Raw genomic sequence first — 25,383 nt, 5'->3', positions numbered from 1 at the left:
GCTGTCTAGAATAAAATAGGCACACTGACATTCTATAAACACTCGCCAAATCAGCAAGGGGGGGGGGGGGGGGGGAGAGAGAAAGCCAGCCAGCCCTGAACAATAGCCAAGCAGCATAGCATCTCCAAAGAGATTAGCAAGGGTTAACTTACTCAAGGTACCTTAACTTCTGGGCATGTTCTGACACTCGGAAGTTGGGAGTCCAAAACTGACCAGTTCACTTAGTCCTCTGACTCATTGTTTGGCAGAGGAAGAAACAAGCTGTACAACTCCAGCACATACAGGGTATTTCCTCCTTGCTCCAGATATCCAGGAACTTGCTGATAATGTGCTACAAAGGGAAAGGAGCAGTAGGTGTGAAAGCAACAGTGACCTAACACTATTCCTATTGGTAAGAGTTCAAAATCAATATTCATGGCCTGTATTAGTGTTTCCCCTATTAACTGAACTTCAGCATGTAGTGCACATGAATAAGGACTCGGTGGAAGCAGAGGTAAGACTAGTTCATCAGAAAAATGTAAGCATGAAGTGCGAAAAAGCCATCCCAAATTTATTCTCAAAACAACAGAAATTCAGATACTCAAAACTACAGAATTCTTAAGTCATACATTCACAATGAAGAAACTTGACATTTGGGATGCCTTTGGCATGTTCTATGTAACAATATCCATTTTACAGTGTAAACAGGTACTACTGTTGTGTTCTTACAAGTCCAGCAGGAAAGGCACAACATGGCAAAAATAGATCATACACAAGAATCAGGTGCAACAACATTACACAAACTTTTGGTAATCTGCATTTTTGTAGGGCCTTCCACCGTTGACTGGACTCAAAAGATTTCCTGCAGTCAAAAGTCACTTATCATTCAGTCTATTAATACCAAATGCTTAGCTGGCTTCCAATTCAGCTTTAGATTGTTACATATACAGACCCAGGAAATGTAAGAAGAGTGAAAAATAAGTCCATGAAGTCTTCTGCTGTTCCCGTTAATACATCAGGTTTTGGTTTCATATAGTGCATGGAAGCATCTGCTTGAATCTCAGTTCATTACAGTGGTCATTTATAGAAAAAAATAGATACTACATCTACAAAGAAAAAAAAATGAGGTAGATAACTTAGAATCCAGAGAGCTATCCCAATAACCTTCAAACGACACACATGGGTCACCATGGTTTTGTGGTGTAAGGCAAGTGCACAAACCACCAAGAAACTTAATGACCAAAGTGGGAATGCCATAAAAAAAAAAAATCCACAGAACATTAAACTTAGATGTGAGTACTTTTGTATTTAAATACAAGTTTACACAAACAGATCTTCTAAATACCCCACCCCAGAGAATGAGTTCCTCTTGCTAAGGAAATCCAGTTCCAATGCCTAGATGCAACAGTCAGTTGAGATTCCTTTCAGAGTTTTCAGACCCGACTTCTTTCTAGAAGAGTTAAAAGGTGGGGGGTGGGGGGGAGGGGAGGAGTATATACACGCCTACCCATGCTTCTTCAGGGCTCTTGGTATAAACAGTATTTAGAAGAAACTGCACACATCTTTGGAAGGAGTAGTTTTGGCACTGTTCTGAAGGGACTGTCCAAGTAGTAGTATTAAATAAGCAGCAGTAAACAATACAGAAGTATTCAATTATTAGGAGCAGTGATCAAAGGGGGAAAAAGCCAGTAAAAGATCTTTTTACAGCTTCTGAGGCAAAAATTAAAAAAAAAATATCATACAGTAAAAAGTACATAAAAAAACCACACAAGGACTACTTCTAAAAGGGTGGCAGACATTCTAGAATATTTACCCGCATAATCAGTTTTCATGTCATCCGTAAATACAAGTTTTTCCATGAACAGTAGGTTGTTTCCACTGTGTTCAAAACCCCTAAAAGATTTCAGTTTAAACAGTGGCAAATGTTATAACCCTTGGACTTTCAAGTTGTGAAACTTCTGTAAGGCTGTACACATTAAAGTCACAAATAACAAGAAATACTTTGCAAGACCCGCATCTTTCCAAGTAAAAGGATTTTTTTTTTTTTTTATTACTACTACTTTTGCAAAGCAACATCATGATTGTACTGTGGGCAACTCTTACAAAGACAACCATAAAATCATTTGCATGTCAATAGGAAAATAGGACGCTGAGATGGAATCTCTTAAAAATATATGTGTGTTTGTATATATATTTGCTCTTTCTGAATTTCACCTTCACAACGTTCTTCTAACTAACAGCAATTTTGTTCTCCTCCATGAAGTGAGGGAACTGGTGTTTCGGCACATTGTCTGCAGTAGCACCACCAGCCTTATCCATATCCGAGTTAATTCCAGACTGGGAGCCATCTATCTTGGAGACCGTTGCAGTATTTATTGCAGAACCACCCCCAATGGTGACTGGAAGGGAAGGTATGCCACCACTCTGGATCACTGAGATCTCATTAGTCTTCATTGCCAAGCCATTGCTGAGTACTGCTGCATACTGGTTCCATACAGTGGGATCAATGTTCACTGAAGGAGGCACTATTTCCTTTGGAAACATTTCAGATACCTTCTTTGGATCGTTTCCCAACAGAGCCATGGGATTATCAATGGATAATCTTCTTCCACGCCTGGCAGAGTTATTCCACATGTGAGTTCCAACATGGACCTTGCAGAAGAGGGAGTAGGATAAGTTAGCAGAGCTATCATAATTCTGAACTCCTGTTCTAGTCTAGTCAACTTCCTATACCTCACCAGCACTACAGTTTCAAGATAAAGTAAAGTAAAGCCAAACATTCAAGAGGACAGTTTATGTAGTTTTTTTACTCAGAACTACAGCAAAATTGTTTAGATCTGTGTTACTGTCGAGTAGCTTATATGCCCTACCATGTTCTTGTTTACTTTCACCTGAAGTAGAACAAAAAGAGGGAAATCAAGAACAGAAGTAGTCAGTTACTCAGTGCATTGGAGAAGTTTTTTTTCCCCCTCTACACAATGTATGTTATATTGGTTCTTAAGAATAGATTACAAGGAATACTGGCAAGTGGTCCTAAATTAAAGCAATTGCAGAAACTTAATTTTACAAAAAGTCTAGCATGAATTGAATTCTGGCAGCTAAAACATCTATGTAACTGAAGACATTACTGCATAAATAAAGACAGTCTTGGAAGACCACCTGCCTACAAACAAGCAGCTATCCACCCCCACTCCGCTTTATTTTATAAGTTTAAGCATCTCTTTTCTCTCTCCTTCACAGAGACCCCTTCTTACACAAGCCTTGTGCAAAAGGTGTTTAACTGGAGCTCTAAAGTGTCAAACCATAGTGTGGATGGGAAAGCTAAAATGCCTCTTAAAAGACAAATGGATCTGATAAACAGCACAACAGGCTTTTTTTGTGCTTAGCTGAAGTCCCTGAACATTGTTTGTTACAGAACTTTGCTCCAGTAACACCCATTTTAATAGAAGACTCTCAAAGTGCTCTCCAAGCAATAGTGGAGCCTATAACATGCTCCATTAAACTTAAAAAACAGCAAATAGTCCTCCAGCACCTTAGAGACTGACCAAAAAAAGGTAGATGGTATCATGAGCTTTCGTGGGTACAATCGAGAAGTGTGTTGTGCCCATGAAAGCTCATGATACCATTTACATTGTTTGTTAGTCTCTAAGGTGCTGCAGGACTATTTGCTGTTTAATTGTTTGCAGGTACAGACTAACATGACTGCCCCTCTGAAACTTTTGAACATGTTCCATGAAGGTCATTGCTTAAAAATGTTTACATGTTGGGTTTCAAAGAATCAGATCAAGTAGTTTTGGTTTTCTAAACAGGGTTTCTCCCTGCATACCAAGGGATCATCTAGATATGGGCTTCAGATACTAAATCCAAATTCCCGAACTCAGAGCACAGTTCAAGAGCATTTGGAGGCAGGATTCCTAACAAAGCAATTAGAAGCCGCAGTTAAACAAAACACCAAAACAAAACCCTAAATGGATTTGGACGGTCTTAAAATGACCACTCAGAGGGTCAAGAGAAATTATTAGCAGTCATCTTTAGAAGCTAGATGATTTTAAAGGGGTTGTTAAGAACGGTCTTCACTAGGAAGGTCCTTTAAGGGCAGGCATGCATACCTCAGCTCCCTTATATTATTGCTTACCTTCAGGTTTCCTTTTGTAGTAAAGGCTCTCCCACAGATGGTGCATGCAAATGGCTTTTCACCAGTATGGGTCCGTTCATGGATCTGAAGAGCACTTGCGGAGGAGAAGTTCTTCCCACACGTTGTGCAGATGTGCTGTTTAGCTGGACGGCAAAGCTTAGGCCGTGGCACCAGGAGAGGGGGAACGCTAGGTGACAAAGCTGGTGGGCCAATAAAATGGCTAGTGCTAATAGGACGTTCACTAGGCATTTCCATTTTTATGAGAGCTGGTGGTGCCCTGACAAAAGCTGCATGAATGCTGCTGCGACCTGAAGAGAAAGAACATGCACCTGAGGTTACCCCCAACTACACACTTCAGCTCTTTAGAAGCAAGTTATTAGCTCCAGATTGTTGAAGAGGCATAAGCACCACATGCAATGCATATGCAAGTTGTGATCTGCAGGCACATGGGTGCTAAGAGTTGTATATCTGTTTGGGGAAGGGGAGATAGGGAAACCGGGTTCTTCATACATGTCCTTTTACAGTCAGTATGAATTCAGGATTTAAAACGAACTATCTCCCTGATCCATAAAGCTCAGACACAGCATACGCTAAGCTAGCGCACACCTTAGCGCTGAACAGGTTGTTCCATGGTTTATCAGTAATGTAATGGCTGGTTAAGAGAGCTATTGAATAGTGTTAACACTAAAATGCAAGATATGGAGCACAAAACCCATTGAAGTTAATGGGATGAGTGTGTGATCATTGCTGCAATTCTGGGGTGTGTGTGTGTCTTTACCTTGAAAGCTCAATTTTTAAATTAGGAAGGAGATTTTTTTTCCAGTGGCCTGCAGAGTAACAAGTGCCATGCTCCCTTTGAATAGGAACCAAACTACCACTGCTCCTCTGCAGAGCTCCCCTCTAGAGGAATTTGTTAGTTGTGGGGAGGGCAACTACTGGTCATAACTCACCATACTCTCCGTTTGGGAAGTGCAACCCTGGTTCTTCTTTGATGACCTTTCGGCCAATATTGCCATAAGTTAGATCCAATGCACCAGTCCCTTCCATCTCTGGAAGATTGTTTTCAGGACCATCAGCTTTATTGCCCAGGCCAGCATCTTCCTGATTGTTGAAACCCGGTGATTTTGACCGAATACTTTCTGCTTGGCTATTGGTTGGGGACAATGCCTGGAATGAAGCAGACTCCGAGGCAGCCGGGCTCCTGCCATTTTGATAATCTGGATCCCCTGCCACAGATGAGGAATCATTTGTCATGCCATCGCTTTCTGCTGAGCCGTTGTCACTAGACTTCAAGCTGCTTTGTCGTTGCAAGCTCAAAGCAGAATTTACCATTTTCATTTGGTTCTCCAGAGCAGCAATCCCAGAAAACACGGGGCCTGAAGATTCCGACTGTGCATCATATGGAACTGGTGGTTTCAAAGAGCTGCCAGAGCCATCCCGAGTTTCTACGTCTTCTTCCATCTCTATGCTTTCCACATTCTCCCCTGAGCGAGTCAGGTCTCCATTCTTCTCTATCACAGCAGGATCCACATCAGTATTATCACAAGTGTTTTCCGGCATAGGTGTATTGGGAATTTGTCCCCCCATATGCATGCGAATATGTTGCTGCAATACAACTGCATTTGTGAACTTCTTCTGACAAATTGGACAGGAATGTTGCATCTTTAGGGGGGTGTTTGCCCGGTGGACACCATAATGAGTCTTAAGGTTACCTTTTGTTGAGAAGGCACGGCCACAAATTTTACACTTGAACGGCCTCTCTCCAGTGTGAGTACGATAATGCATTTTGAGTGAACTCTGGCAGCTCAGCACTCTGTGACAGATGAGGCACTCATTGGGATCTGTAGTGGACTTGTCAATATTCTCCACCAGCTGCTGCAGTTTAGATGTTTCTGAACCTTGATCACTTGCTCCACTTACATGGAAGACACTCCCACTGCAGCCAGCTTGGGGTGAACTCAGGCTCTGCTCAGTTCCCGACTCATGACTCGCTGCTCCTGACGAGGAAGAACCACCTTCACTTTCAGGAGAAGGCCGTGGCTGCATGTCACTTGAAAACGTGCTGGCAAGAGATTCTTTGATGCATGCTAGATTGGAGATATTGTGAGGCAAGCCAGTGCCTACTGACGTGGGCAATGTTGTCAGAACAGGCTTGCTGTCCACAATTAGGTTAGATTCATCCAGTGGTACAGACATTCCATATGGGATTCCACTGCTGGTGGGCACATTGTCCAGATGTTCCGGTACTGGATAGGGATTCATTTTAATATGAGGGTACTTATCTTTATGACGCTGAAAATGCACTTTAAGGTTTCCTTTGGTTGTAAATCTGTTACCGCAAATGTTACACTTGTAGGGTCTTTCGCCAGTGTGGGAGCGGAGGTGTATCTGCAAAGCACTATCGTTGCCGAAGACCTTGCCGCAGAACTTGCACTTATGTTTAAAGAAAGGTTCTTCGGAACTGGGTTTGTTTTCAGACATACTAATATTGGGGGGCTTCCCTTTCCCTTTCTTTGAAGGATCAATTACTGAAGAAACTGCAGAAAGTGGGTTCTGGAAGATGACAGAGCTGGATGATTGAGGTAGCAAAGGGTTAGGAAAACGAGTCATAGAACTTGGGAGGCTTCTATTTGCTTCAGGCTTCGAGGAGAAGGAAGAAGAAAGCCCACTGGCTACCGAGACAGTAGTCGGAATGCCCATGTGAGAATGAGGTAGTTTGCCTTGCTTCAAGGATTCCAGGGATAGGCTTTGGCTTCCAGCTTTCTGTCCAATTAAAGCCACAGCAGCAGACAGCTGTTGAGACATCTGAGCACCCAAAGCTTTTAGTGGGTCAGTAGCAGCAGCTATTGAAGGATGTAGGGCATGAGGAGCCATCATGGCAATCTGGATGCGGATTTGCTCTGTGAGCTGAATTTGCTGGAGTTGCTGCTGCTGCAAGCACACGAGCTGTTCAAGGATCATTGGAATGGCATTAAAGGTGGCCGCTGAGGAAGAGATAGCATCCGAGGTACGTTGATTCACAGCCACTTTAGTGCCACGTATTGTCTGCAAAGTCACGTTAGTGTTTGGTACTTTAGATTTTGGTACATAGCTTAGTCCATGAGTTGCAGGAGTAACAGGAGGTTCTGTTTTTAGATACGTTCCCCCCACTGCTTCAGTATCACCCTTCCCCTCTCTCTTCTCCACAGAGCCAGTGCAACTCTTTGTCCGACTGTCCTTGGCTGGCTGGCTATCCTGTCGCTCATTGGGAAAGCTCTCTGTAGAGGCTCCAGGGAAGTCTTCAGGGGCTATTGTTCCTTCACTATCATTCATGATTAGGACAGGTGGATTTTTAGTGCAATTTTTCTTATGCTCAAGAAATTCAGAGAGATCGAAGAACTCTGCACAACATTTCTCACAGATGTTGGTTTCCTCTGTGCGGCATCTTTTGGAACTCATTTCACCATCTCCATCACCTGGGGCGTTTTGTGGACTCCCTAAGGGGTAGGGAAAAAAAAATCAAATATTTGCTAAGTATCTATACATCTAGAACATGGTTACTTTTTTCCAGGTTAAGGCTATAAGTAAGCCAAGAATTTAAAAAGATAAATGCAATATAATGCGAGCTTGGACACATGGACCAAATGCAAGCTTTGGAGTTAGGATTCTCACTTTTAGCCCCACATTCTATCCCCGGGCTCTGTTACTGAGAGCTACTGATTTGTAGCTGGATCAAGGTCACCACATCTGCAATATCTATTCATTTGCCTGTGAGTGGGGTGTGTTGCTAGCACTACATTTACCTCTGTATCTCCAGAGTTATAGCCACTTGAAGCTCCCATTCATCATGGATCACCATTTCTGACCAATGGGAACCATGGGAAGCGATGTCACAGTCTGCACAACTTCCCACAGCTCCCATTGGTGGGGAACAGCAATCCAGTGAACGGAAGCTTTGAGTGGTTTTACCTGTGGAGGCACAGGTAAATGAAGTGCCAGCGGCACATCAGAGGCTAACCCCAGTGAGCTGTGTCTGGCTTATTGCCCACACGTGTCTAATTCAAATGGAGGAAAACTAGTTCACTAAGAGTATAGTCTCTCTATACACACACACACACACACACACACACACACACACACACACAAAAAAATAGAAATAGATGTTCCAGCCAAGGCTATATTTACGCTCTACACTCAGAGGAAGATTGACACTGCTGCGATAGATCTTCCAGAGTTCTATTTAGTGGGGCTAGTTAAGACCTGCTAAATCCATCTCAGAGGGTATACCCCACCAGCAGCTGGTATCCTTACTCCTTGCAGGAACAGGTGAAGCAGGGAGAACATTTGCTCCTGTTGGCCTCCCACAGTGGAGATGGCAGGGAAATGCGAATCAAGGTATGTCTACTCCAGTTACATAATTAACGTAGTTGGGAATTAGGGATGTAATAGTGTAGTCGATTAACCAATAAGCAAAAGCTGATAGGTTAGTGCTATGGACTACACACATTCGCCCCGCCTCTTGCCAGTAAATTTTTAGCAGGCTGGCCAGCACCCCAGCTCAGTCCCAGCTTGCACTGCGTCCAGGAGCTATCCCCGCTGTGGCACTGCATTTAAAGTGTATTAGCAGCCAGGTGGGCAGGCAGCCCCCTGCTCAGTTCCTACTCATGATGGGTCTGGGAACTCAGACCCTTTCCCCCTACACAGGGGCTGCCCAGGGACTATAGAACAGTCAATTAACAGATAAGAATTCTTGGAGGTTAATTGACTATTCGATTAACCAATATTTAACATCCCCAGTTGGAATTGCTTATCTTGATTCAACCTTCCCCTTTAGTGTAGGCCGGGCTTAAGACAGTGCTTGGATGAATTCTTTTTGGACTGCTCCAAGGCAAGAAAGTGAAAGAGTGCATAAATTAAGGATGTTAGTCTCCCTGTTCCCCACTGCCCTGGGCACGGAAATGGTCAAAGCCCAAGAGTTTCTGCTCCAGCCAGGGGGCCCTGTAACCTAAGCTGCACTGCCCAGCGCCAAGTCCCTTGGGCTTTGGCTTCAGCCCCAGCTGGTGAAGTTGAAGCCAACCCAAGTATCCCCATTAAAATGGGATCACAACTAGGGATGTAAGTGTAGTCATATACATGGGTAACTGCTGTTACCCAAATGTTTACACACTGGCTAATGCACTGTGCTGCTGCCTGGCAGGAGCCACTACACACCTCTCTAGAGAGTCTGCAGCACCGGGCAGCAGCTGGATCTTGGAGTGGGGCTGGGAGCACACTGGCTGCTGGCCCTACTCTTGGAGCCAGCATGTACCACTAAGTGTTTTACTGGCTACAGAGTTACAATAACCACCATTTAGCATCCCTAGTCACAACCCATTTTTAGAACTGCTGATTTAGAGGCTCAATGGCCAATTTCTAGCAAAGCCATGAATCACTAGGGTTAACACCTATTGTTACCACCTTCCATTTGAAAAAGATTCCACTGACGTACAGAACCACTGCCGACAGAAATAATGGAACTGCAGTTACTCTCCTATAATGCTGTAGACTAGGGATCTTATGAAAAGGGTCAGCAGAATGAATAAGTCTGTGGTGCTGCTAGTCGATATACTAAAAACCTAATGAAGAATTAATGGTAAATAAATCTTTTAACTTGTTGAAAGGAACCACTTCCTCTCACGCACAATTGGATTGTATATTAAAAAAATAATAAAAAACCCCCACCAACCATCCAGAACAAGTCCTTGTGTGAATACTAGTTTAATTTAATACCACTAAGGGAAAGAGCTAATAAAGCCTCTATGTTTAACATTCACGTAGAACTTTAAAGCTTCAACCTGTTCTAAGAAAAAGCATAATTATGTTCTTTAAAAAAAAAAGTGCAAACACACACTATTTTAGCCATTCGTTTGGCAAGCCTTGGTATAGGCTAAGGATCCTGAACCACATGCAGCTCTTTTGTGGTTAAGTTATGACTCAGAGCGCACCCCCCCCCCCCCAACATCTCCACCTACCAGACTGGGGGAGAAACTTAGGGCTTCTGACTAGTGAGAAGGGAGGGGTTTCAGCCCCACAGGCACACCAGCAGACACCTCCCATGGAGCTGAAGCCCCAGGCCCCACCATCCTGCCACAGAGCAGGAGTGTAGAGCAGGTGCATCCAGCTCTCAAACCTCTGAAGGACTGTATGCAACTCAGAGGATCAGTGAGTACAGGCCAAGAGTGGCCAAACCTGAATAGAAAGGAGCAGTATAACAATTTAGTGCCTATATTTAAAAAAGCCTGTGAAATTAACAGTATCTCTAGAATAGGTATCACCTACAAGATGGACACTCTTGGGCAGCAGAGAGGCCAAGAGGTTCACAGTGTGGGAGGGGGGCTCATGCTTGGGGTGCAGGAGGGGGCTCCAGGCTAGGACCAAGGGGTTCAGAATTTGGGAGAGAGCTCAGCAGGAGATCGGGGTGAGGGTATGGAATCTGAGCAGATGTTAGGATGCAGGAGGGGGCACAGGGCTGGGGTGAAGGGCACTCACCAGGCAGCTTCTGTATGGTGTGTCTGGGGGGGGGGCCCCCCCAACAGGTGGCTCCATGCAGCCCCACACTCACCTGTGGGCACAGTCTCCTGCAGTAGCCATAGGCTGAGATTTCTGGCCAACATGAACTGCAGGGGGTAGAGCCTCCAGGTGAGGGCAGGACAGAAACAGAGCTTCCTGAGTGACACAGCTACAGCTGGGGAGCAGGCAGTATGCAGAGCCACTTCCTCCTCTCCCCCACCTCACCAGGAAAAACTGGCCCAGAACACTTAATCCGGTCCCACTGCTGAGGGTGGAAGAGCATCCCCCCCCCCCCAACTGCAGCATGCTCCTCTGGCCCCAGCAGGGAGTTGACACAGCTGCGGCAGCCCTGAGTCCCTGTGTGGGGCTTACTAGGTAGCCATGTAGCTTATAGGGAACCCTGACCACAACTTGCATGCAGTGTAGTTGCAGCCATGTTGACCCCAGGATGTTAGACACACAAAGTGGGAAGGTAGTGTCTTGTAGTGGACCACCCTTAGTTGGTGAAAGACTAGCTTCTGAGCTATGCAGAGCTCTTTCCCTCCACCTTGTCTCACAGGGCGGGTTGCAAGATAACCGTCCTACCGTGAGCTGCTCTTGCTTTGGGACTTGTGACAGGCAAGTGCTATGGCAGTCTGCGGGGAGCAGGAAACAGAATTATTATGTTTTGCACGTTAGCGGAGAACCCAACTATAACCACTTCCTCCCTTCAATGAGCCAAAATTTGAGAAAGGAATTTATTTTTCCAGACTTTCCTGGTTCCCCTCATCCCACACACTACATAGTTTTTAGAATTCTGCAGAAAGATAAGTGAGAAAAATTTCGCCCTGATAAGTGCTGCTTTAAAAAGAGGTTCACATTCATTTAAGTATCCCCGATTGAGAGCCTTAGACCAGCGGATATCCAGAAGCCACTCAACTCACCAGTGATGAGTGTCACATTTATTATCTCAACTTCAACAAGAGACCCCATCACTTCCATCACTTGGGTTTTCATTAACAAGTTCCCCTGCCACCACCTATACACACAGCATTAGAGACACTGTCTTCTACTAAGGAACTATAAAGTGGCCTCTGGCCACACACAGTGTGACCCTTCGATCATACAGGCACTGTTTGAGTTCCATCTTTATAGCCCAGTGGTGTAGAGGTTCAACACTGTCTAGTTTTAATGGGAGTTCAGCACCCCAGGAAGATGTGGCACTGAATTATTTCATTAGCATTGGATGCTGCATTTTAATTGCTATATAGGCTAGTTAATAGCTATGATCAGAGATTGTTGATAAGCTTAATTTTCTAGAAGACTTCCCCAGCATTGCATAGGCTGGGTCCAGGGGTAGGGGCTATGCAAGCCTCCTGCTAGTACTCCCTGGACTGAGGGCTGGGAACAGGGCCCAGCTGCACAGGCTGGCCAGCTGTAGCCATGCTGGGCAGCCCAGAGGGAGGGCCACTGGTACATCCTGGGAGGGGGAAGGGGGCTGTGCTGCCTGGCCCCAGTGGTGCTCCAAGAAGGGGAGCAGTGGTAGGGCTTCCAATCGCCCAGTCTGGCACTGGGACAGAGCTGAGGAGGGTTGGGACAGAGCTGAGGGGGGTTGGGACAGGAGAGCACTTGATTGTCAGTGGCCCAGGAAAGATGGCAAACCCCATCCCCAGCTGACCAGTCCCTTGGTGGTGTCACTGCCCCCAGTTATCACTCTGAAGGACAGCTGTCCCCTGCACATGCTACCCCCAGTGGTGATTGAGTACAAAGTCACGCCTTTCTCTATCCCCTCTGTCCGTGTTACGGTCAACAATGGAATTCCAGGCGCATCCCGTTTTCCTGGCACCACCAAATGACTTTGCTTTAAGTTATGGCAGGGCTCTGCAACCTATGGCTCTGTATGGAACCAAACATGGCTCTGTGGTCATTCCCAAAATATATGTAATTTTTTAAATTTAAAATGAAAAATTCAAAATTTTAAAAAACACGTAATTACTCATGGAGTTTGTATGTGTGCATGAACCTGAATTTGATGAAAGAAATGTGCAAAAAGATGCAGAAGCCCATTAAAAAGTGCATTTCAATTATGCTATTATTAATCATGTCAATCAAGAATATTAATTTGTATATTTTCAGTCATGCAAATGGACATTCTTATAGGACTCTGTTGACCACTTGTTCTGAATTTTGATGTAATTTGGCTCTTCGGTTGGGAAAGATTGCTGACCCCTGTGTACTGAAATAGTCCTCCCTTTTACCATTTAGGAATTCTTGAACAAATGAACTGACAGATGCACACCATCTCTAAAATTATTTTACAATCAAGGCAACTACAAAGTAATTACAACCCCTGTATTACAGTATGTATTACTATCTTGTGCCTGCTATTAGAAGCTTTGCATGAACCAGTGTTGTCTTCAAGTCGTCATTGTCAAGTCCAAGTCGAGTCTCGAATCCCTAAAGTCACTTTCGAGTCAAGTCCCAAGTCGAGTCTCATGTCTTAATTTAAAAAATGTCAAGTCACTTTTGTACAAGCCATCAATATCGGCATTTTCGGACAATTTTTTCACCAAGCAGATTTAACAAAATTAGCAAGTCTCATGTCACAAACAATGACCCCAAGTTCAGTCTCAAGTCAAGTCACCTAGGTTCAAGTTGTGGGACTCGAGTCAACAACTCTGGCATGAACAGACATTCTTATACCTATAATTCAGGTGAGTGTGTTTAGTTTTGGCCAGAACAATTTCATGGGGGAGGATATGGCATTTGGGTAGAGTAACCCTCTCTCACGTGCTTTTCTCAGTGAAAATGCAAAGTGTTTAGTGTGAAATGTGTAGTTGTCCACCAAATGAAAGGCTTTGAAGGCGTTTCCTTAAACTAGATCAGGTTAAGAAAAAAAAAATTCACAGCAACATTATACTGGAGATAGCTATTGAAAATAAGAAATTATATATAACAAAACCAAATCATAAGTAATATGTTCATCAGTGCAGTGGGGAAGGAAGGAGAAATAAAGGGGGGTCTGGACTCACTAGGTGACCTACTGAGGTGCCTTACAGCCCTGCATTTCTGATTAGCAGAATTGTATACACACAGAGGCCAGACCTATGTTGTTATAAATATGCCTTCAGGCCCACTAACTGGGGCAGAGGCATAGAGGGAGGGGGGACAGAAGGGGCAGTTGCCTTAGGTCCCAGTGATTCTAATTGGCCTGAGGCTCCTGACCACCACCGCTACTGTAGCAACCAGAGCACTAGAGCCTTTAAAATAGAGGTTGGAATCTTACATGGTGCACTCTGTGCTGGTCTGGAAGTACGGAGCCACCCCCATTCCCCAACCACCCACACCTTGCCCCGGGCCCCATGCAGGCAGCCCTGCGTGTCTTTAGAAGTATGAAAAAAATCCACAGTGACAATTATATCAACTTAATTCCCCATCTAGACAGTGCTGTCTTGAAAGGAGAAGCAGCTACTGCCTCTCTGGAAGATGGATTAACTACACTGAAGAGAGAGTGCCTGTGATTAGGGATGTAAAATCCTATTTAATTGGCTAATTGATTAAAGTGGAACCAAGAGGGGAGGGCCCCACGCCCACTACTAGACTGGCACCCCCACTTCATCCCCTATGGCAGGCAGGAACTGCTTCAACCTGGCCAAAACAGCTCCTGCCTGTGGGGTACCCAGACCAGAGCAGCCCCTCTCTGCCACAGGTAGGGATTGGCTCCAGCTCCCACCAATGAACCTTCACATTCCTATATAGATGGGTCTTTACTTAAGCCATACAGCGGCACAATACCATTAATCCAACTGCACTGGTGCAGCATTAAGTCTAGACCTGCCCTGAAATACACAAAACGGAGCCTCCCCTCACACAAAACGGAGCCTCCCCTCAAAGTAAGAAAATACAAAAAACGCCATACAAAACATCCTCCCACACCCACAACTTAGATCAGTTTTGAGTGATTTATAGCCAGACAATCCCCCGCCCCCCGAAAAATGTAAAATAAAAGTTAGATCATAGTGAGCATCCTAGTGCTGCACCCACAATCACCAAATAAGAATTACACCAGTAGCTTAAAAAAAAAAAAAAAAATGTACAGGCAGTCCTCGGGTTACATACAAGATAGGGACTGTAGGTTTGTTCTTAAGTTGAATTTGTAAGTAAGTCGGAACTGGTACATATTGTAGGGGAAACTCTAGCCAAACATTTCTCTAGAGCTCAGTTTTATTCTCCCACACCTCACTTTCCTCAGTCCTTTATTCTCAAGCTGAGGTGTCTGCTGAGAAAAGCCGCTCCTCATCTCCCTGATCTGCTGAGGGGGGCGCTAGCTTCGCATCTCCCTAGTCTGCTGGGGGGAAGCAGCTAGTGCGGGGTTGCCTCACCCCGTTTGTAAGTAGGGATCCGATGTAAGTCGGATCCATGTAACCTGGGGATTGCCTGTAACTGAAAAAAAAAATAATAATAATTTTGAGATGCAAGTATAACGTGCTAGGAGACAAGACCCAACTTGATTCCAGACATGGTCAACAGAAAGAGGAACAACCTGAGGTCAAACAAAATTTTAGACCATCCATACAGTGGACATTTAGTTCTACTCTTATCAGAGAGAAAAAGTTGAGATTTTGTTTTTAAAAATTAAATTAGTAAAAAACCCACTTTCCTTCCTGGAACTAAAGATGAATGCTGACTCGAAGGCTTTTTAGCCTCCAGGTTTTACAAGACAGACTTCACTCCCATCCAATAAGTGGGTTACAGGTTAAAACACCACAGTCTTTGTTCCAATACTTGCACATTTAGGATTAAGGCTGTAAGCCCCTCCCCCCAAAAATAACATCCATCCCCCTTCATACGGCCTCAAAGGTATACAGATTTAACCAAATTGGTTTAGAAAGATAATATTGAATGGGTGTAACCCCCCTTATGTTGATAGTAACCTCCTTTTGGAAGATTTTGCCTTACATCAACTGCAATTAGACTGGTAAACAAGGAGACACACCTAACGTGTAAGCCACCTCACATCTCAAAAGGTGGAGCAAAAACATTGCTATCACAAAATGAGAGTTTGTTTGTCAGCATCCCTTCTGTAGCCATCTGGTACTCATGTTGTCCCATACTGCTCATTTAGGCTCAGTCTAGACAGTGGAGCTATTTCCAGATACCGGAAGAATCCTGAAATAGCAATTCCGCATCTTTAAGACACACCAATTATTTCAAAATATATTTTGAAATAATGTGTACGCACTATTCTAGTGTCCCTGTAGCGCTTGTTCTATGAGGATTATGGGACTTGTCAGAATAGTGCTTTAATTTTGAAATTTGGCTCTGTGTGGACAGTGCTAAGTGTTGAAATAAGCTATTTTGAGGTAAGGGTGCTGTGTAGAGGCACCTTTATTTCCCTATTTTTGACAATCTTTTCTACTAAAAATTTGAGAGTTTGTCTGCTTGTTCAAGGACTTTAAACAGAGCTAGGACCACCAAATGAATCATAAAGCAAGGGCAGGGTTTGGATGTGCCTGGAATGGGATTGCTGCAAAGAGACATATCAAGGCAAATGAAAAAGGCTGATTGGGGGTGCTTTCCCAGCCACATCCAGGCCTGCCCCAACCCTGAGCCTCCCACCCCACAGATGCCCAGGGGACAGGGAGAGGGCAAAGCTCCTCCTGCCCCCCACCCTTCCGATTTGTATACGAACATTGCTGTCAGTTCCATTTCAACAGGGAGAGAGGGGAAGTGTAGTTTGCTGCATTCCTCCCTCTAGCTGGGGAGCTCAGAAGGCAGATGAACATGGACTTGCCCCATGGGGGACATGCACCCCTCTCCTGGCTCTGCCCACTGGAGTTGCAGTGGCCATGGAGAGGTGCTTACTTGGCCCCAAGCTGCTGTTGTGAGAGGGCTCTCCCTGGGGCAGCCTGCACACGGAACCCCTCCTCCCTAGAACAAGGATTTAAATGAAGCATGTACATTTTCATTTTATTAAAAATAAATTGAGTTAAGGACCCAACCAACACCAGGTAAATCTTCCAGTTCCCAATATAGACATCAGTGGTAACCCCAGGGAAGACAGTGAGGGACAATCTTCCCTCCCCCAGCCTCCCAGTCAAGAAAATACTTCCGCCTCAAAGTACGGCAGGAGGAGGGTTGAGTATAAATGAATCAAGATCGGTAAGCTGGGTGAGGTAATGTCTTCTAGTGGGCCAATTTCTGTTGGTGAGAGGAGAGACCAGCATTTTAGTTTACACAGAGCTCTTTTTCAGGTCTGGGAATCTAGGTTAGATGTATGTTACAGGCATATGTCTGTATGCCCGAGTGGTGGTGTTAATGTTTCCTCTAATCTTGTCCAACCATGTGCAGAATAAGTTTGTGCGCCAAAGCATGTGCCAATGTGCACCACTAGCTGAAACAAAACCTAAGTGTGGGAAGTCTGCTAATCAGCTGGGTGACGAATAAATCTCTGGGCAGGCACACAAGCACTTAGTTTACAGGGAACAGTGGCTCAAGGGTGTACAAAATCCACACCCCTTAAGGCTGGTCTCCACTACGCCACATCAATCCACTGACCAATTTATTGTGGATGCTTAGATCAGTGGTTCCCAAACTTTTTGGCATCACGCTTTTTGTTTTTGAGAGCCCCCTCCCCCCAAAAATAGCAGCAAAAGTTCAGGGGGACCAAAAAGCAGGGCTCGCCAAACTGCAGCGAGCCCTGCTCGCCAGCCGCGCTGACCAGCGATCTGCGCATGCGCAGATTGCAACCTGGAAGAGCCAGGTTCGGGCAATCTATGCCACGGGCGAGTAGATTGCATTATTTGTCGAGCCCTGCCAAAAAGGAACTGACCGGGGACAAAAAAAAACAAAAATAGCAGCAAAACTTGGGGAAAGGATTGACAGAGGAGGGGGGATGCCTCGCTCCCCCCCCCGGGAATTTCTTCACGCCCCCCTGTTTGGGAACCCATGGCTTAGATGATCAATTATCTCAGAGCGCTCACTCATTGATACCAGTACTCCACCAGGACAGGAAGAGTAGCTGGTGTCAATGAGTGAGCTCTCTCCTAGACCTTACCTCATGCAAGACACTAGTAGTATGTCAGATTCAGCTATGGTAGGGAGTTAGTCTAGACAAAGTAAAGTGACTTTAATACAAACCTACACTGTACACAGCACTACGCCAGGGGACCATCAAGGACACATCTATACTGGGAAATTAAGTTATTTTGAAATAATTCAATAAATAATTTCAAAGTAAGCATTATTCCTCTTCACAAGCAGGAGTTATTTCAAAATAAACAACAGGTCTCTTATTTCAAAATAAGAACAGGCTTGGTAGTGTGGGTATGCCCCAACATAATCCACCTCCCCTAAAAGGAAGCAAGAGAAAGTCAGCCTTAAAAAAAAAAAAAAAAAAAAAAAAGTGAAGAAAAGCCCCTACTCAGCCTGTCACTGACAAATGCAAGGTGGAACCCATTGTTTAGCATTAAAGTAGTTACAAACATTTCAAGGGACCATGTAAGGTGAAGTGACCCATTAGACACCCTTCAGTCACTGGGAGGAAAGGGGTGTGTGTTAGTGGGTTATAAATTGTAAGAAGTAGTAAGCCATAAATCCAATCTCTTTAGTCCATGGTTTTTAATGGATAGCAAAGTTATTAAAGATCCAAGGCTTGTCTTTTATTAGTATTGTGCATACTGGGACTGACACTGCTAAAATGGTGCAGTGGTGGAGATAGCGGAGTACTATAGGTATTGAGACCAGAGAAAGACCAGGCAGGGGCGGGGAAAAAAAAAAAAAAATCTTTTACTGGACCAGCTTCTGTTGGTGAGAAGCTTCAGAATTTAGGAGTGATAAGTTTCCTCTGCCACTTGGTCAATTTTTTTTTGTAAAGTACTTCCCCCTTCTTGTCTCTTATTCTGGGAATCCACATACTACACCAAAAAACACCACCAAAAAACAAACAAAAAAAACTGATGAACAAAATTTGAGGTCCTAGCTAGAGAAGGGCAGCGGGGAAGCGTAAGCTCTTTTTTGGACGGTTCAAAAATCCTAGTTTTGATTTCTAGTTGCCACCTTCTCTTCCCTCCAAGTCATTGCAATCAGATCACCTCATTTATCCAAAACGTTCTTTGCTCTTCCCCACCCTAGGAACAGTGGCAGTGACCTTAACAATCTTAAAGCTGACTTCTGTGCAAGGAGAGGCCACCATGCACGTGTGTATCTGCGGAGAACTCGGCAAATACTGTAACAGTATTTGCCAAGTAGCAAGGGAGTTGTTAGAACAATTACTCATGCACTTAAGTTAACCCCCTTAAAAATGCTTCAGAGAGATTGAACCTCTACTGTTTTCTATTCCCCCCTCCGAATTTCAGGAATGTTATCTCTCAGCATCTAGTTATCCAATAAGTTAGAAGAATGCAGCAAACCCAGCAGGGGTTTTAGATTCAATCACTGCCAAATGGAGGGAGGGGGGGGGGGGGGGGAAGAGTCTACTATTGTATAGCATAAGGTGGCACTTTACACAAAGGTCTGTTGAAATCCTTCCTGACTCAAATTTAGGTTTTAAAAACAAAAGTTTCCTAAAAACCCAATAAAGAACCCGATGCTTTTTACCCCATTTAATTTGATTGAGTGAGGAGCAGTTGGTGTTGTATACAGCAGATAATTCAAAATTGTCAATTTGAAAAGGAGAAAGCAGGAAGGAGGTGACTAGTTAGAAAATATGAAACTGGATAAAACTCCCCACCACACAACTACATTTTAAAGTCAGTGTCCAACCAATTCTAAAGCAATCGCCACTATTGGCTGGCTGATTGTCTAGTTGGCTAAATGCCACAAATAGGTTGGAATTGGGCATGTTTAATTTTTTTTTAAAAAAGCATCTACTTCACAGTAACTGAAGTCAATACCACAGTGAGGTTCTCAATTTTACAGAATTTTGATCAGTAGTCTGTCACTTTCCCCAATATTCATTGATGGGAAGTAGGAAAGATGTACGATCATGCCATCAGAAATAATTTTAAATGATCAGTTTAGTAATTTTTTAGTCTGGCAATGTCTGCAACAAACTAAAAAGAGTGCCATTTTAAGTCTTTCAAGAAAAACCTCAAGCACTGCAAAGAAAAATAGTATTGAATGAACGCGTAAGAGCTATCAAGAGCCATTTGCTTTAGTAATTAAGTTTGACCTCCTCAATTTAAGAAATTCAGGTGTTTTATAGTAAAACATTTCAAGTTTCCAATAATGATTGCAGATAATATAATTAAATCTCTCCCAGCAGAGTTCAGTCAATACCAGTTTCCTACTCAAGAATAACTAGACAAGGGATTTCATGTCTAACAAGAATTTTAGTTTACAGGTTGTGAATTGTCTTCCAAGGTTTTAATCTAAATTTGTTAAACAGAAAACCTTTAAGGGTAATACTTACCTTACTAAGAATATATTAAAAAGTTTAATAAAAATTGCGTTGAAAATGTAAAAGGTGGCCAGTTATTTAGACAAATGTAAGACTGTAGCTATCCTCACATAAAAGTAGGATTTTTTTTTAAAGCAATTCAAAAGTCTTCAGACTAGAACTCGAAATTCCACGTCCTGGCATGATTAGCCTTCTAGTTTCAAAGGGCTTTAAAAACAAAGTTACTGAATGCCATGACAAGCCCCTTTAAAATGTCTGCAGTTACCTGCTGAGGCTCAAAACTGAAAGCTTTAGCAAACACATGTTCTGATGCTGCTATTAACAACTGAGCTTAAAAGGCTGAACAGTGGAGGGCACTCATGTATTAAGCTGAAAACAATATCCATTTCTGGAGCCGGCAAGACAGTTTAACTCGATCAGAAGTGACAAAAAAGCCTTCTACTTTCTCCAGAAGGAGAGACTGCAATTTAAAACAGCAGCAGCGACAAAACATGCAACTAAAATTCATTACTGGAGGCTGGAAGAACGCCTAACAAATTAATCATTCCTTAAGGACATGTAAATAAGTAGGTTCCCATCTGCCCCAAAACTATGTTTATATAAGAACGGAGGTAGAAAAGTGTAGTGGTTAAAGAGGCTACAAAAAGCTACTAGCGTTTTTGATTGCAAGTTGCAGGTAAACCCAAATTATTGGGTTTTCAGAGCGAAGACTGTTTCTCAACTTAACTTGGAGCCAGGCAACAGAGAAGTCAGGGTCACTGCAACATTTAAGTTATTTCATGTTTCCAGCGAGGAAAGAGAAGAAGCCCCAATGAAACCCGCCTGGCTGCAACATCTCAGAATGGAAGCAAGTCTTTTTGCTCTACCTGATCCACCCCTGTTTCTTCCTAAGCGCTCAATTACTTCCACCAGCAAGCCCTTCGCCCATAAACAAGGCGGCCCTGGACCACACTTAACACTAGTACAGTGTTTAAGACCCAGCTAAACGGCGCAAACCCCGCTGCCAAGGTCAATTGCATGAGAGTCCTAATTGTAAGCTTGACATCAACTTACCACCCACAGCAGGCAGGAGGAGGCAAAGGTTAGAGCAGCAGCTCTGTCAAAACGTCACATGCTGCAGGGTTTTTAGCAAGAGGACTTGATCACTACAACCAATATAATGTTTCACTTACGTAGAAGGGAAAAAACAAGCAAGGCATCTTTCCCCTTCCGGACAGCCAGCCAGCCAGCCTGCCTTATATGCTGCGCCCAATGGTTAGAATTTACGGCTATGCAAAGATCAGCCAGCACTAGGCACAACGCACACCACAGCCAATAGCCAACCCTTGATGCAGTCATGTTGAATGAACTAACATAGATCTTGGGGACATTCAAACAGCCCTAACTAGCTGTTAAATGTAAAGCGCAGCAACAGGCCACTGAGGCGTGTTACAGCCTCAAGCGGGGCCTCCCCTTTTCAGACACTTAACTCCCACCAAAATACAACGCTCAGCGATGGGTCAAGTTATCTGGCTTCACTCCCCATCGACTCAAGGGCCAACTTTTGTGGCATAAATTGTGTTTACCCAATGAGATCTTTGGAATCAGCGGCTCAAATTTCTAAGGGCTCATTAACCAACTGTTTACTGCACGAAACTCATTGTTTGGAGGAACCACCACTAAGAATGCCTCCTTTCCAGCAGCATGAGCTGAGAATACATTTGGATGATTAAAGATGAGCCCAATTGTTGGAATCCCAATTTTGAACGGATGCCCACCCACAGTATACGATTTCAATTCTTAGCCTGGAAAGCTTTTTTATTATCATCATTATTAAAGAACTATATACTGCATTTTAAGACTCCTGCACTTTAATGGCTGTAATCCAGTACAATGGGCATTTTAAACCCTTTTGTGAAAATGCTAATTTTCAGTATGTAGCATTATTCTCAAGTGACCACCTGCTGATTTTTTTTTGACCTGTTAATCGATCACCAGGTTAGCAAAACCATTTTCCAACACACTGCATTGTTCTTAGAGGCGGGTCTCAAATTGCTTTGCAAATGTTCTCTTGCAAAAGAACGAGATAAGGGCTTGATTTTATTATTGCCATTATGCATATATTTGATCATGCCTCAGACAATCTTGCTGGAATTTTAACTTGGTTATGGACCTTCCTGTTTGGTATTTATGGACACACCTAGTCAGAGAATATCTAGATCATTCTGAAGAATGGGAGATTAACCATAAAAGTTTATCTGGAGTCCAGTTTAAAAAAAAAAATCACGTTAAGGCTGTTTTGTTGAGCTAAGGGGTTCTCAGATGTTTTAACCCCCACCCACTTCTGATCGTTATCACGAACATAGCAGAGAGATTTTTGCAACGGTTTCTGTCACTTGATTGTTGATCTCCACATTTGCAATAGCAGCTTAGACCAGTCAGGTAGCTCTGGCTTTGAATAGGGGGTGCACTAGCCCCAGGATCTGCACGGGTGAGACGAGGGTTAAAAATAAAATGGAAACTTGCTCAGAGATTCACCAGCATGGATAACTTAAAATTTGGGCGCGGGACGGAAGAGCTTCTGTCCACAAAGTCCTCCGGGAGCAGGAATGCCCAGCTAGGACTCCCAGGGTATGCCTAGCTGGGCGAAGGAGGGCTACATCCAACTTCAAAAGACATTAGGGGGGATATCTAAAGTTTGCTTTCCAGATAACCTAGTACTGCCAGTGACCCCTGGGTGGCGCAATAAATCAATTAAAGTCCCACAATAAATTTTAGTCAAGAAATGCGCTAGATTGTGGATACCGGACTAGTTTTTGTTAAGAGATTGACAAGGTTCCCCTTGCCCCCCGAAAAGCTTGTCGAACCCTAAGGTACTATAGTCAAAGCAAAAAAAAAAAAAGTTATGACTCTACCAGGATTCAAAAACAAAACAAACACTCCACCCCAATCTGGGTATTGACTAGCCAGGCAGGCAAACCTACCAAGCAGGTTCTAACAGTGCTGCTTTAAATTGCTGTCCGAGAACTTGCAAAATCATTTAAAAACCCTGATAGCTATGTGCTCCGAAGGGGGAGATAAATCCCCTCTCTTCTCCCGCCTCCACCCCCCTCTGGAGTACCTCTGCCTCTTGTTTCAGCTCAGCCCCCGGAGGTGGCTCTCCAGCAGTGGGAAGAGATTTACATGTGGAAACATCACCTCCATCCCCTCCAGCCTAACCATATGCACAAAGGAAAACAGTCATGCATTAAACATGGGATTTATTGCTTTCTGGCCAGCTTGCTGTTTCTTAAGTCACCATTAACCGGACCCAACAATTGGATATTTCGGCTCAAAGAAAAGGGGGGGGAGGGAGGGAAATAAGAGCCCGAATCTCCTGCGGTTTGGGAATAGGCGGCTCCTGTAATAATCATCCTTATTGATCATTTCTACCGATCGGGGAGGGGGAAAAAAAAAGTTATGAAGCATTCGATTTTGGGAGCTCTTTGAACAGTTGACCTTTAAAGACAAAGCAGCCGAGCCACAGAATTAGAGCTCAGGTTGTTTAGGGTTAGCGAAGTACGACGGATCCTCCCTCCCCGAATATTTCGTATCAGTCGGTGTTTTGATCATTCTAAATTCATCTGAATCTCAGCCATATACAAAATCCAGCCTCTCTCCTGAGGCTGAAATGGGAGATTCCCAAGAGAAATTCATTGGTCTAAATAATCAAGGAAATTCAGTTATGATAATGCCAGCCCCAAGAAGTAGCAGCGATTTACATTGTGTGTCAATAATCATAATAAGAACAAGCGGAATTAGATCCAGACCGATTTTTTTTAGGTGTAGGTTGAAAGTTAAAGTGAGAATGAAACAGAATGAGCATAGAAGGAAACGACCCATACAGTAGTCTAAAGAGCTATGCATTCTCCCCAACCTAGCGATGTACCAACAGCAAAACCCTGGGAACATCTGGGGAGATGCTGCACTTTCGCCCAGGATTTAGAAATCACAACTCTCTCCAGTTAGCTGGCCATACAGAACCCACCAGAAACAAACAGCACAGATGCTGGCTGATCAATTACCCCCCCCCCATACCCCTCCTCTTTCGCACCCCGCTCCAAAAGACCAGTGACCACTTCACTGAAAATAATTTTCGTTTTCCTTTAAAAATACAAAGATCAAGAGCATCTGCTGAAATAGTGGCTCCCAGTATTAACCGCCCACACCCTCCCAAACACAACCACACACTCCACACGTTAGCTCACCGGAGTTATTTTAGGAAGTCGGAAATCAAAGATGGCTGGAGGTCAGGCTACAAAAGGTCCAGGGCAATTGTGGATCGCCAACCAAAACGAGCCAGAGCGCTTTTTAAAAAAAAAAGTCTCTCCCGAAACACACAACAAACAGGTCCAGAGAAACCAAACGAAAGCCGTTCCCCACTCCTGCGCTAAAGAGGTGGCTTGAAACTCCGTTTTCTGCTCCCCCTCCAAAAAAATCCTTTCCAACTGGGCAGGGTTTGGGGGTCCACCTTGCATTAGCCTCCAACAAAACGGGATATCCCCAGGCACACAGCAGACCGCATCCTGCTCCCCTGGCGCGGGACAAGGCTGCGAGCCCGGATTCCCCTCTAGAGCCAGCACAGGGTAAACTTTCCGGGGGATGGGGTCGCAAGGCGCTCACGCCCAGAGGGCTCGGCAGAGCAACGCAGAGAGGGATTTCTGCTGGACTCCGAGCGGTCAGCAAGGAGCAGCCATGGGGCTGGAGCTGTGGGCAGAGACGCTGGACACTTCTAAGGGGAAAGCAAAGATCCCGTTGCAATTTCAGACGCAAAAGGAGGATCAGGCCCGAGATCAGTGGAACAATGATTGGAGATAAGTGAGGGGATTTTTCTTGTTGGAAAGGGGGTGGATGGTGGGAATAAATGATCCCAATAGCGAGTTGTGGTCAACGTGGGGTCATGATCTGGAGCCGAGTCCAGTGGGGGGGGGGGGGGAGAAAGAACCACACACGCACCCACACAAACCCCTCTTCCCTGGCTGATTTCTTTGCACATCAATTAAAGTTGGTAATTGGCGAGCCTCCGTCTCTTACTTTTCGCCTTACCACTTGCAGCATCGGGGGGCTCCTCCTCGGAGTTGATGTGCTGGGGTTTCGCCTGCTTGCGTCTCGACATGGTGCACAAGCATCGGGAGCAAAATAGTAGCAATTATTTTCTTCTTCACAACAAATTCCTAGAGTTGGGAAATTACCCCCCTTGGGCGGAATGCGCATGTCAGAGTAATTATGATTATCAATAATGCATTGCGATTTATCATGGGTCCCTGACAGCTGATTGGCCTGAGTCCAAGGGCTCACAGATTATTCAAATAAGGTCCATTGATCAGGGAGCAGAGGGGAACGC

General features: G+C 44.3%; 1 protein-coding gene across 5 annotated transcripts; it reads right to left on the bottom strand.

Moving 5' to 3' along the window:
- Positions 1-266: 266 nt before the first annotated feature.
- On the bottom strand, positions 267-25,317 carry SALL4 (spalt like transcription factor 4). Of its 5 annotated transcripts, none has more exons than XM_006129427.5 (4): positions 25,074-25,317; positions 5,065-7,590; positions 4,115-4,422; positions 267-2,631 (listed from the first exon to the last, which is right to left on the bottom strand). In XM_006129427.5, exons 1-4 carry the CDS (start codon positions 25,153-25,155, stop codon positions 2,209-2,211), a joined length of 3,339 nt encoding a protein of 1,112 aa, XP_006129489.3. In that variant the 5' UTR covers positions 25,156-25,317; the 3' UTR covers positions 267-2,208. The 5 variants fall into 5 exon arrangements, with proteins under 5 accessions (XP_006129489.3, XP_006129490.3, XP_006129491.3 ...); XM_006129428.5 differs by having other exon boundaries at positions 25,086-25,315; XM_006129429.5 differs by lacking the exon at positions 25,074-25,317 and adding an exon at positions 24,248-24,938.
- Between the last annotated feature and the right edge of the window lie 66 nt (positions 25,318-25,383).

This window comes from Pelodiscus sinensis, chromosome 17 (assembly GCF_052426305.1).
Source record: "Pelodiscus sinensis isolate ZL-2025 chromosome 17, ASM5242630v1, whole genome shotgun sequence".
Lineage (NCBI taxonomy): Eukaryota > Metazoa > Chordata > Testudines > Trionychidae > Pelodiscus > Pelodiscus sinensis.
Note: the sequence above shows the minus strand (reverse complement) of the source record. Positions and strands in the feature narration are given on the sequence as shown.